The sequence below is a fragment of the Phalacrocorax aristotelis genome, chromosome 1, assembly GCF_949628215.1.
Source record: "Phalacrocorax aristotelis chromosome 1, bGulAri2.1, whole genome shotgun sequence".
Taxonomy (NCBI): domain Eukaryota; kingdom Metazoa; phylum Chordata; class Aves; order Suliformes; family Phalacrocoracidae; genus Phalacrocorax; species Phalacrocorax aristotelis.
In genome coordinates, this window is record NC_134276.1 from 64,607,665 (window position 1) to 64,621,689 (window position 14,025).

Sequence of the window (14,025 nt, forward strand, 5' to 3'; positions counted from 1 at the left end):
GTAGCTCTCGGCTGGTGCCTGCTGCTTCACAGGCACACATAAGCTTCAGAAGGAGGGAAAGGTTCCTGCAGTAAGAAATTTGCAATAGACAACTGTGTGTAACCTACTGCCTCAGTTTACTCAGTACTTGTGAGTACTCACAATTCATTTACAGGCAAATGCTGGTCCTACTGGAGACAGGGGAAAACCTGATTTCAATGAGAATTGGATCTGACCCTGATTTGGGAGCGTACAGACAGGAGAGGAGAGTCATGATACAGGGAAACAGATAAGCCAAGTTTATTTTCCTGCAAGAACTCAAAATAGTAATTTAGCATGCATCTTTATTATATTTTTAAGGCACACTCAGATCCATTCTGGGTATTAGTTTTACCATTATAATTCTATGTAAGCTGCCTTCTCCAAAGGGGAGCCTGATCAGTGTTTATTCTTTCCAGCGGTAGGGTAAATGTTTTTCATAGAATCATTAATGTTGGGAAACACCTCTAGCATCATCAAGTCCAACCATCAACCCAACACTACCACATCTCCTAAACCATGCCCTGAAGTGCCTCATCTACACATCTTTTAAATACCTGGAGGGATGGTGACTCCACCACCTCTCCGGGCAACCTCTTCCAATGCCTGACCACTCTTGCAGTGAAGAAATTTTTACTAATATCCAATCTAAACCTCCCCTGACGCAGCTTGAAGCCATTTCCTCTTGGGAGAAGAAACCAACACTCACTCGCTACAACCTCCTTTCAGGTATTTGTAGAGAGCGATAAGGTCTCCCCTCAGCCTCCTCTTCTGGAAAATATATTTATCTTCACATTTTATTTAAAATCCTATTCATTATATAATTCCTTTTTCCATTTCTTTGAACTTCCAAAATGTGATATAGTTCTAAAAAAACCCAAATATGACACTTCATACAGATTCTGTGGGTATGTCTGTAGAGGGTACCCCAATATGGCTGAATCTCAGGGAAGCCATGTGAGCTCCAAAGGCACTTGCTGAACTCCCAATAGATTCTGTGAGGGGAGAAGCACCAAAAAAGAGAGTATTTGCCTGAGTTGCCTGCTCAGCGGGAAGCACGTCGTGTCCTACCAGTTCACGCAGGCAGTCACCCAACCTGCCCTAGTAACAAAGTATATGAGCGCCAGTTTTCTCCTGCAACTTTGACTGAAATCTTTTTGCCTCACAAAATTCATTAACCAAGAATCAAGGGGCAGCAGCAACTAAATTGCTGCTACAAATCTAGGCTGTTTTCAAACTGGTAACTAATCACAAAAGGCCCTGTGTATATTATTAATGCACAAAATGGCTCAGTGGCATCTCTCATTTGTTTCGTAGGGAAGCTCCCTAGAAAATTTTATGCTTAACAATGCCTTGAAAATGTGACTGGTATGAGAATATGTTGATCTGTATTATAAATTGCCTTATCTCTGATGTGTGAAAATTTGAACACTGAACAACTCAATGTAAGTTATTCTACTGATACAAGGAATGATACCAATGCAACAAAAAAACAACTTTTGCCTGCTTCTAGAGTTTTCAGATAAGTTACAAGCTAAAGGAAATGCATCAGAACCTAATTTCTGTTCTAGAATTTAATAGTCAGTATGTTTGTAAATCATTTAAAGCAGGATTGCTGTTTAGACTCATAGAGTTTAATTTTCATCTTCGGAATTACTGATTTTTCTGATCACAGTAGTACATGCAGCTCCTACATTTGGTTGAAGCTCTCCGCTGTGTCTTAACGGCACAGTGGAATCCAATTAAGCACTCTTCCTTCTTCTCCTTTTCCTCCAGTGTCCTGGCTTCCACGCCAAATTAATGCAGATCAGCAAACTGGATGCCGTGGTGTGGTTCCACATGTGATACAGACATAACAACATAATTATTTAACCCCCACTTGCAAATTATCTGCAGGTTTCCCTATATTTGTACTCTCAGTCAATATATGTGCTTTTTGGGACAGGGAAATACTGCACAGCTCTAAGTATTGGAAGAGGCATAGACATTAAGGATTGTATTCAAAGCATCTAAGTATCTAATACAGAAAATTAGTCTCCCTGTAGCCTCTCTCCAGTGGGGAAAAAGAGAGGATCCTTCTCCAGAGAGTTACTCAGACTGTGTGTCAGGCCAGAGTTAGGATCTTAATTTAGATGCCCTGAGTGTCTTTCAACGTATTATCCATAAGCACAGCCATAAAACGTCATAGATGTGACAGGGTAAGCTCAAAACAATGGCAAAGCCAGTTTCTCCTTCTCTGCCACAAGCAGTGACCTCCATCATCAAAACAAAACAAAACAAACACACACCCACACACATGCAACCCCACCCTCCCGTCCTCAACACACCCTCAGTGTGCAGAGTATGCATCTGCCAGAGACACTCGATGGGAATCAGTATAGTCAGGGGACTGGAAACAGGAGTGGGTGTGGAGAGGCGTGTGTTATTGCTCCGAACCGCATGGAAGGCGGCAGTTCTTGTACGCGTGGGTGTGCGTATGCTTAGAAGCTCATGATGTGATGCCTGTGCGCTGATTTGGAATGACAATATTGACAGAAAGGAAGCCTCATCATTACTGTAGATTTCAGCAGATTTCATATGGTGCTTTTTCACAGGGATTAAGGGATTCGGTGAATCGTGCACATGGGACTTGTAGTCTCCACAAAACTATTTCTGTAGATGCATCATCTGTTGTCCCCTACGAACACTATAGTGTGTCATCTGCTCAATTTAAATGTTAAATGGAGCAAAAATTGTATGCAATAAATTCAGTTGTATGTTGAGTAAAACACCATCCCTAATCTGCTCTTCTTTCTTCTAGTGTGCCCGCTACGATAATGCATTTGCTGCGGAAATTCTCATTGACAGAGGAGTAAATGTAAATCATCAAGATGAGGATTTTTGGACATCAATGCATGTAGCCTGTGCGTGTGATAATCCTGATATTGTCCTGCTACTACTACTAGTAAGTAAAGCAATCCAATGCATTGTGTGCTTGAAAAGGAAACAGAATGTAACACCATAAGGTCTGAAACTGCAGTATGAATGTGATATATTACTACTAATCATATCAGTCTGTTTGTTTCTGGACATTGTTTTGGTGCTCAGGATTTTTAGAAGGTGTATAATGAAGCATTTTTAGGCCTCCAACGAGAATATAGTATAAACATCAATGTCAAGTCTCTCCCATCTCTCCCCTGTGGTCAGGAGCTTATACCTCTGGTAAGCACTCAGTCCCAAATGGGAGATTCAGGTAATTTCTTTTCTCTTATCCTTGTCACTTTCTGTTAAGGATTGAGTTCACAATCTTATGAAGAAATCCTTCTTAAAAGCAAGAACTCACTCAGTTACACTCAGTATTCATGAAGAAGTGTTTGTGGGCATGGTCAAAACAAAGCCAGTTTAATATTTATCTAAACAACTTTGACTTTTTGAAGCAGAGATTTACCCATTTTACCCAATATAGTAATGGATATGGCGTTCAGCCTTTGCAGAGAACAGCTTTGTTCATGTTGTGCTTCCATTCCTAAGATCACAGCCTCTAGTTTCACACCAGGATATTAATGCAGCTCTTTCTCCAGGTCATCTTATATTGCTCTTTCAAACAGCAGTGCAGAGATGGTTCACTGTCTGACTTAGGGTTTTCTAATCCATTTGTATGATTTTAAAATTCGTATGGTCTTACTAGGTCATTGCAAGTAGATCAGCATTTTGAGCGTACTTACAATGGTATTCCAATGTTACAGGCACAAGGAAGGGGAAAATATTTTCAAAGACTGTATACTCTAGGTGTGCCTGCACAGGGGGGTTGGACAAAATGATCTCCAGAGGTCCCTTCCAACCCCTACCGTGCTGTGATTATGTGATAGTTGATGATAACTTTCATGAAATGACTTTGGGTGATTGTCTAGTCCAATGCTCCTGCTGAGAGCAGAGCCAGCCACAGCAGCTTGCCCAGGACCATATCTCCAAGGATGGAAAACCCACAAACTCGCTGGGCAACCTGCACAGAAAGAAAAAGGCTTTTGTTAGGTTTAAACAGCATTTCCTGTGTTTCATTTTGTGCCCATTGTCTTTTGTCCTTTCACTGAGCCCTGCTGAGAAGAGCCTGGCTCCATCTTCTTTACTCGCCTCATCAGGTGTTTACACATATTGGTAAGACCCACCTGAGCCGTCTCTCCTCAAGGCTGAAGAGTCCCAGCTTCCACAGCCTCTCCAGAGGCTTGTATGACAGATGCTTCAGTCCCTTCATCAGCCCCTTTGCAGGTCTCACTCCAGTATGTCTGTGCCTTCCTTTTACTGGGGAGCCTGCAACTGGTGCCTCACCAGTGTTGGGCTCTCACCAGTGCCTAGACCTGCCGGTGATGCAGTCCAAGAAATCTGTGGCCCTCCTTGCAGCAAGGGCACAGTGTTGGCTCATGCTCAACCTGTTGCCCTCCAGGTCCTAGTCCCAGAAGTGTTTTGTGTGGGAAGCTGTCTAGCTAGACAGTAGGAATTACTAAAGAAAAGAGTATAGCCTAAATTTTGTCCTTGAAAATAATTAGCTAAGATCATCCTGTAGGGAAATATCTGTCTCTGCTTGAAGGTCATATCTGGGAACACTGTTCTGGATCCGTATACCTGCACTAGGGCAGTGACGGGAAGCGCGGCTTTTAAACAGTGTGATGCTGATTAGAGCCCTCTTGGGCTTTCGAGGACTTGAGTCCAAATGTCTCCTCCTCTAGAGAAAAGTCAGATCAATATCTGCTTTCTCCCAGAAGACTATTTCACTAGACTCTTAGGTAGATTTCATAGTGTAGTTGTTTTCTTAGGAATGTTTTGGTGCTTAATTGCTAATGCTGAAGCATAATCAGCAGGTGAAGTACCACCCACATAGATTAATGTGATAGTTCACACCTTAGAGCTATTGGGTCAGGTTTTCTAGGTCACATGTGAGCCCTTTCTGAAATACACAGATATTCTGCTCTCTAGCATATATGCTTCATTTTATAAAAAAACAGGGTAAAAATATCCTCTACTAAATTAGAAAATAAATGAAAAATAGAATTTTTTGTTCAGTTTAGAATTAGTGATACCTTCCTTCCCTTCATCTCAGTTCTAAGTTCCTAAGTTTCAACCTTTATTTGAAATCAGAACAGGTAACACCTGAAAGTTTTCCTGTATAGGCTCTAGTTGCAGCACGCCAAATTAGAAAGAAATTCTGGAGAGATTCTTGCCCAGAGATGTTGTGTCCCTCATAAACATGTGTTGCTTTGGAGCTTTTGAATTGCCATGGCAGCTTCAATGAAGCAAAGAGTTTTTCTGGTTGTTGCTTTGTGTTTGGGTTTTTTTTTTTTAGTAACCTAAGGCTCGCTGCATTTGGAGTCTCATACCTCAAAGCCGTTGCGTTGAGTTTTACTTTATGGAATATATGAGTGTGTTGCATTCAGTTAGAGTGGCACTACAAGCAAATAATCTTCACAACTAGAGGGGATAATCTTCTGATTTTCTTCAGCATAGTGAGTGATAGTAGCATGAGTTTGAGTTACTGACTATGCTAATTATAATATAATGCCATGTATCTGAAAGAAGAACTGTGGCTACTGTCTGGCCTTCTGTAAATGGCTTCACCAAAGCCTTTGTTTGGAACCTGGAATTACTTTTACTCTATCCTGATGTTGCTTCTTCCAATCTGTAACTTTAGTTTTAACCTTGATCTGTAGAAGATCTTCTCTGCCAATCTCTCAGGATTCTGATGGCCCCTGAGGCTACACCTGCTCTAGAAACCCAGAAGGAGGTGTCCAGGAGTCTTCCTGGGTGCTGGACCACAATTGTCTGTACTAGGAAACTGTTGGAGTGTCCTCTGGCATGACTTTGGCTTGTGCCATCTAGGTTCCTTCCAGACATTTGCCCGGCATGGTTTTGAAGCTGGAAAGTCCCCAGGACCAGTTTGTGTCCAGCTGTCACATCGTAGAGGCTAAGAGGCTTTACCGGACTAAGCAAGGTCTCTTTGGTGCCAGCTGGCTTCAGTGCCTAGAGTTTTCCCAGATCCACCTGATTTAATAGCAGAGACCCAGCCTTGGCCCTGCTTGGAATGTCCGTTTTCTCAGCTTTTCTATTACAAGCATAATTAGGTGCAGTACATGTACAAGGCAACATGTATAAATCTGATTTTCTGTTCTTCGTGCTTAAAATAGCATTGCTCACCTAACCGCAGTTGTCAGATACGTTTGGTAGGAGTATCCCATTCTAAACATTGTCACTACTCTTGGCAAATAAAGGATAAAATTTCCAGAAGGTAAAATTTTGTCTCTTGTATTACCTTGGTCTGTTCCATGTATATACTTTAGAAGCCTGTGTATCCCTTGGGTTTTGTGTGTACTCCTAAACTGATAAACAAATCAGAACAGAGATGCTCATCTCTAAAACTCTCGTATTGTGGGAAACTCTTGTAATGTGGGGAGCTTTCAGAACTGCTGAATCCTGTTAATAGGAACAGTTCTAGAGGGCGCTTCTAAAATTTCCCCTGCCTGCTTTTGCAAGAAGCCCAATCAAATAAAGACGCATTAGATATTTCTACCCAGGGTTCTATCTAAAGTTATTTTTGATGCCCTGTCATTTGAATATTGTTTGACTTAGTCCCTGTTTATTACAAGCTGTCTTCTTCTGAAGGTTCTAATTATCTTCTGATAACTAGGGATAAATAGGTCATCTGATACATTAAATCTTCAGTAAGCAGGGGTATGTCCATGTGGATTTTTGCAGGTGGTGTTTGAATTGTCTATATTATTTGCACTAACTTCTGATAAATTTGCCCACATTTTATGCGATCAGCACTTTTAAAGGCAGAATTTCCTTGACTGTATGAAAAATAACTTCCTGCTCTTCCTTCTGGAGTGGGAATAATAAATAGAGTATTGTAGCAGAGAAAGGGAAATATTGTTATGTGAGCAATAGTTTTTTAACCATACATTAATGCTATCTTTAATAACATTTGACAAAGTGAAGATGGAAATTGAGGTTGAAGGGAAGTATTTTTCACAGCTCTGAACTGTCTTTGTGTAAGCATTTGATATTAGGAATTACTTTGCCTTGAGGTTGGAGTTTCATGGGCCATGGCTAATGTGTAGCATGAGTCTGGATAATGCTAATATGAGCTACAGGCATCTTCTGTTATACCACAGTTTTTAGCTGGAAGACAAAATAACAGTTAATGTACCATAATTAATTACTTTCTTTTAGATAAATATTTCTTCTGGATTGACTTTATGGTATGGACAATGCCATATTATCTGTTTTAAAGATGTGAGCTAAAAGGTAACAGCATGGTCCTGTATCTGAGACCTGCGCAAATTCTGATCCCTGGAAAACTGTCACAGAGGCCAGTGGAGGTTTGCTCAGTGAGGACTTCAAAATGTTTCCTGAAGGGAAAATAGAAAAAAAGGAATACAGGGTGTATGTGGATTCCAGAAGGCTATTAATGAAGACTTAAGCACACCCAGTTTCTGATTTTTTCCCACTTTTGATGGTCTCCATGTTTCTCTGGCTCAGACAAGACAGTGACTTGTCATTCATCCACTTAGGTGTGGTAACTCACTATTTCTGTCCTCTGGTAGATTGCAAAGACAAAAGTAAAGCTTGTTAGCTGAAATGTCTTTCACTGAGAGCTAGGAGGGGCTGTAGCTGTTTGTAATGTGATGATCTGCTGTTATGTCTTGTTGGAAGAGTATTGGAACTGTAGGCACTGGTTTTGGAATAAAAGCAGAATGAAATACTTGAAGCTATTTCCTTCCATCCCATTTTACCCAGTGGTATAAGTTCCCAGGGATCTATTTATGTCTTCTCCATTTTGTAGCTGTCAGCAAGGCAGGGCAGGGGGCATTGGACAGTACAGCCAGGAAATATATCCCATTCCTACTAAACAGGCAGCCAATGAAGAACTTGCCCCTGAGGCAGCTGCTAGCACATGAGGAAATGTGGAGATCAAAGGTAATCCATGGGGGTCTGGTTGCCATAATGCAAATCAGGTAGTAAAGGTCAGATTCATCGATCGTTTGCCTGACCGTATTAGTGCTTGGGGTTTTCCCCTTGGGACAGGGCGATGTTTCTGTGGATGCTGTACGAAGGAGGCTCCTGTAGCAGGCTGAGAGTGCTGAAGTACCTTTCATTTAAGAGCAAAGATGCATAGGCTCATATGCATTTGTGCCCATATGAAACCTCCAAGAGGGTATGAAAAGCAAGCAGATTTACTAGAAGTATCAGCTTTGTCTTGCCTCACTGCCTTTTGAGGGCTCGGGACAGGACATGCTGACAGCAGTTCTGTCAGGCTGGGGTATGTTCCTGTTCCATCATCTCTAGGCACACTGCAACTTTGTATTTTGCATTAATTTCCTAGTAATGTACTAGTTTTTATATTGAGTGGAAACACTAGATCATATTTGTAACTTAATATCCGAAGTGCTGTGTCCTATTGAAAATGCTACCTGAGCTACAGCCTGTCCAAGCACCCTGGCTTGGATACTGTTCATGCTTTGTTAGCTGGAGGGAAGCATTTTGTCCACTCTGTACCACTTCAAATGGCTGTAACTTTAAACCAGTACCCACCGCTTGCAGTCTAATTGTTCCTCCACAATATACACTTTCTAGCTTCAAACACTTTTACTCGATACATAGGAGTGGTTAACCTTCACTTTACTTGTGTACTATTCAAACAACCATCTGATATATATTAATACTAAATAACATTTAATTTAACTAAACATTAATACTGTTGCAGTTTAGTAAATTAACCTGATCTACTCAGGGTACGTAGGTTCTTCACTTTGTAGAACCTAGCTTTTTCTTTTTCCTCTTCATTTTTCTTCAGTCCAACAGCATTATTTATTATTATGAAATCTCTGCTCTAAGAATCAGCACTGGCTCATTAAAAAGGCAAAGGAGGTCAAGCTGTTCAGCTGACCACCTCCTCCCCTCTGTTCCCCCACCCCACAGCATCTGGAAATTAAATGGAAAAAATATAACTGGTCAAATCCTGAGTCATGTCTCTGCAATTCCATGATATATTTAGTTGGATCCTGACCCACTGTCAATGTCTCCATTTTTGAAACGTGATGTTCAGGTACTCATTAAAAGGCTCACTGTCATATTGAGCTCCTATGTTTAGTTCCTTTTCTCAAGATAACTATGATTGTGTTATGAACTACAGGTTTCTTTATGATTTGCTGTTACACTTTAATTTCAGAGCATGTCACAGATAATTCATCACTGAGCTGTACTCTTGGTGTCACACATAACAGGTTGATAGTTACGAGTTTTCTTTTTTAATGTATTTTTGGTTTGGTTTTGGGGTTGGTTCTTTTCCCTCCTCCCCACTCTCAAATTGTCACAGAATCTGTTGGTGTTGACAGACCTAAGGCTGAGAGCAGCAGAGGGAGAAAGCAGCCGAGAATGTGTTTTTATAGTGTAGTTCACTTTATCTACCATCATCAGGAGGCATCTTTTAGTGGGCAACATGAACGTAATGTTTTCACCATCTGTAATGCAGATCTCGTCAAATGAAACTAGGAAAGCGGAGATAGTATGCTAGTGTTTATACAGCACTTTGCACAGTGGAGATTTATTCTTTGATTGACCTGAAGGCATTACTGTAATAAACATGGCAGTTAATTAATTAGAATGGCAGAGAGCAGTTCTACATCCTCAAGAATTTTTACATGTAGATAAAGGAAAATTGGCGTTAGAAATACACGCAATATGCGCTTTTTACTAACCTTGCTAGGAAAAGCAAATGTAACTGCTGTCCGCCAACCACTTAAATGTTTCTTTATGTGCTTTTTGGAATGTAGAATTGAGGCATAAATAGCAATTCTGGCATAGAAGGTTAAAAATACAGCTGTTTAAAGAAATTGAGGCTGAATATTTTTCCTCCCTCTATTCTTTTTAAGAACTTAGGAAAATCTGTGCTCAGCTGTCTGCAAAAGGGAGTTACCCTTGAATTATTCATTAGATTTATGGTTGCCACCAGCAGATGAGCAGTGTTAGTGTATTTGAACAGTATAATGCTGTCCAGTGTATATGGGCATTTAAAAATATTACTCAATGGTTCTGATGTCATCCAAGTTTCACTATCCTCTGCAAAATTCTTTGTGATATAAGAATGACATAGCACTAGTGGAATATTAAAAATAAAATGGGGTGAATATAGAGAACTGCATAGAATGTGACAGTTCTCCAGGTAGTGAATTGGAGTCTCAGCTGAAAGACCACATCTGCACTCTTTGTAACCAAAGAGAGTTATAGAATCATAGAATGCTTTGGGTTGGAAGGGACCTTTAGAGGTCATCTAGTCCAACCCCCTTGCAGTGAGCAGGGACATCTTCAACTAGACCAGGTTGCTCAGAGCCCCGTCCAGCCTGACTTTGAATGTTTCTGGGGATGAGGCATCTACCACCTCTCTGGGCAACCTGTGCCAGAGCCTCACCACCCTCATAGTAAAAAATTTTTTCCTTATATCCAGTCTGAATCTACCCTCCTTTAGTTTAAAACCATTACCCCTTGTTCTGTCACAGTAGGTGATGCTAAAGAGGTTGCCCCCATCTTTCCTGTAGTCCCCCTTTAAGTACTGGAATGCCACAATTAGGTCTTCCCACAGCCTTCTCTTCTTCAGGCCGAACAACCCCAACTCTCTCATCTCGTCCTCATAGGAAAGGTGCTCCAGCCCATGGATCAGGGGATCCAACTCAGTCATGTGATGTAACGGACAATTCTGAACTCATTCCTGAACCTGACAGTATAACAGATAATCAAACATCATCTTTATATTTCCAAAATGCTGACAGCAAATACGAGTGTATGCAGCTGTCTCACTAAGTCCTTTGTAAACCAGCCACTCATATGCTACTCTCTGGAGTTCATCCATTCCTTTATTTGGCAGCAGCTTCTCAAGCAATCCATAGGTGAGCTGCCTTCTCCATGTGCTTTCTGGCTTCAGGATCCTGTATTGGAGATACAGCAAGCAAGCAAGCAAGCACCTTAATGGTGGCTCTCAACCTTCCAGCTCCAGCATCCCAGCCTGTAGCTGTAAGCTCTTCTAATTTTTGTTGGATGGGGTGCAGTTCATAAATGTATTAATTTTACAGCCTAACTGTTGTATTCATTCGTGCCTAACTACCAGGCACAAGCCAGCTTCTGGTAGACGTTCTTGGAGACATCCGGTTTCCCTATTTCCTTCTTGCTACTTGTCAGTCTCATAGTGCCCAGTATCCTCACTATGTCCAGGTAGAACACAGCAGTAGAATCTGGACTATGTGCAAGGGACAGGTATATTTAACTAAACAGCTTTTATTCAGATGTCCTTTTGCAAAGCAATATATGATTAGTCATCTTATTGCTGAGAGATTCTTGTCTAGATGGACAAATCAAGCAAAAGGTGGAAAGGGAAGTTGAAGAAAAGTGTGAAGTATTTTTTAAAATTACTCAGTATCAGAAAGGATGCACAGAGAGACCTTGGATCTGTTGATCAGAGCCCAGTGGTTCATCCACAAGACCTGTGTAATGAACTCAGAAGTGAATGCCTTTGTGTATTTCACACTGTGTGCTCTATTGAATAGCATCTACTGTCATGCAGGCTGAATATTCTAAGAGAAATACAGTTGTGGTTAAATTTGGAAGCAAGGTAAAATCTAAAAGAGGGAGGTGATTGTTCCTCTCTGCACTGCATTGGTGCGTCCCTACCTCAAGTACTGTGTGCAGTGCTGGATGCCTCAATACAAGAAGGACATCAAACTATTAGAATATGTCCAGAGGTGGGCAACCAAGGTGGTGAAAGACCTCGAGGGCCAGACTTAGAGGAGCGGCTGAGGGCACTTGGTTTGTCCAGCTTGGAGAAGAGATGGCTGAGGGGTGAGCTCACTGCAGTCTACAGCTTCCTCAAGGGGGCAGTGGAGGGGGAGGTGCTGATCTCCTCTCTCTGGTGACCAGGGATAGGACACAAGGAAATTGAATGAAGCTGCATCAGGGGAAGTTCAGATTGAATGTTAGGAAAAGGTTCTTCACCGAGAGGGTGGTCAGTCACTGGAACGGGCTCCCCGGGGCAGTGGTCACAGCACCAAGTCTGTCAGAATTCAAGAAGAGTCTGGATGATGTTCTGAGTCATATGGTTTAGTTTTAGGTAGTCCTGAAAGGAGCAGGGAATTCGACTCAATGATCCTTATGGGTCCCTTCCAACTCAAGATATTCTATGATTCTAATACCAGATATTTTCAGGAAGACTGATATATGATTTATCATTTGAAGAGAAAACCGTAATATATATTAAGGTATATTTCCTCAGTTCAGGGAAAAATTTTTGCAGAACTTATAGCATCACAGTACACACCTCTCACTATTTCATACAGAGAGATTTGGATGGGGGAAGGTTTAGTGTAGGATTTGTTTTTGCATAACAGTAAAAAGCATCTCTAAATGTTTCTGTGATTTTTGGAGTTAGTTTTAGAAGTGTTGGACTCCATTAATTTATTTGAATTCATGAATGCCAACTTCATTGGACTGAAATTGAAAACAAAATTTCATTCATGCTGTATTTTATAGGTAGGTTGATTGGATGTAGTTTTAGAGCCTATCAAGTAACTTCAGGGCCAATTTCTCACTGAGAGCTAGGCTACACTTACAATAATTTTTGGTAGAAGGCAGAGAAAAATTATCAAGAAATACTGCATAAACATTTTAGCCACAACATTCATGCTGGTAAAATGTGAAAAGTATAATCAAGCCCTGGGCTGGGGTTCCAGCTTGGGACTTGACTTTTTTTTTTTTTTTTTAATAAGCCACATAGCTTTCTCTTATCTTTATCAACTGTGACTGTTCCTGCTCTGTCTTTTTGTAGTCTGGCATACTGCTCAACGTGTAGGTCTGTGGCGTACTCCTTCAAGCCGCTGTGTTCTTTAGGAAGCCCATGTTGTCTAGAAACTTCTGTCTTCCTTTGTCCTCATTTTCTTTGGCCCTCAAATTGTTGCAAAAGATATTGAGAAGGATTTTGGTGCAACGATAGTGTTCCCAGGAGGCGCTGGGCCTGCTAGGCCACCACAATGAGAGCAAATAATAGAGTATGTGGAGTGTGCAGCTGACTAGGGAAGAGGTGGGGTGAAAGGAGGGTTTTGTAGTCTGCATCTCATTACAAGGATCCAAGATACTAGAAAAGTAGTATTTAAAACCCTGCAAGGGTAGAGAGTGACTTCCGCTTCTTCAGCTTGTGCTTAAGGTATCCCATGCCTTACAGGCCGTGTGTTGGGGAATCTGGTGAAGTTGTGTATTCAACACATGGATGGAGGCAGTTTGTATCACACAACAAACTGGGTGCTAAGCAGAAATCACATTTATGTGGGAGCAGTGCAGCTGTGTCTCTACTCTTGTGACTCCAGAGGAATATGAGCTTCTCTTAGAGGGCAGACATCCTCATCTTGGTGTGATAAGAAATCATTTAAATTTGTAGGTTGTATATTGTTGATTTTATTTCTAAATCTTCTCACTCATCACAGTGCTGTAGAACTATTTGGGTTTTCATTGCAAATCAAGCAATCAGCAGAATTAAGCTATTGTGGAAATTTAGCTTTCTTTGTATTGAAACTTAATGATCCTACAAAAAGGTAATTACATGCTGCATAAAGGAAAGAACACAGAAGAAACTGCACAGGATATGCCATTAAACAGAATAAGATTGTGCAGGTTCAAACTCAGCCATCTGAACAGTTCCACTCTCTCATAGAACACAGAGTAAAGTAAGTCCTGTCTAACATTTCATAGCTCTCACCCAAAAGCCCAGCACCTCAAGTGTAGTGCTAGGCTATTGCTGATGGCAGGAAATCATCCTCTGATTTTTTTTCTGAGTATGCTTGAATGTCATCTCTCCAAGTGCCATGAACTGCCCTGATGCCGTTCAGCTGGTGACGCCTGATAACATTCTATTTTTGTATGGGGCTTTTGGAAACACTTATTTAAAAGCCTTGTACCAGCACTGCTGCATTTTGGCTGACAAAATAAAACCTGAGTGAA

At 41.1% G+C, this 14,025-nt stretch overlaps 1 protein-coding gene across 3 annotated transcripts in view; it reads left to right on the top strand.

The window, feature by feature from the left end:
* Positions 1-14,025, top strand: part of MYO16 (myosin XVI) — a 409,990-nt gene that overhangs the window by 137,260 nt on the left and 258,705 nt on the right. For all 3 annotated transcript variants that reach the window (XR_012660263.1, XM_075090704.1, XM_075090696.1), the window contains exon 4: positions 2,819-2,962. Coding sequence is in view for 2 of the 3 variants with exons in the window: in XM_075090704.1 (XP_074946805.1) it covers positions 2,819-2,962 (144 nt within the window). In the remaining variant the exon portion in view is untranslated. The remainder of the gene's footprint in view (positions 1-2,818; positions 2,963-14,025) is intronic.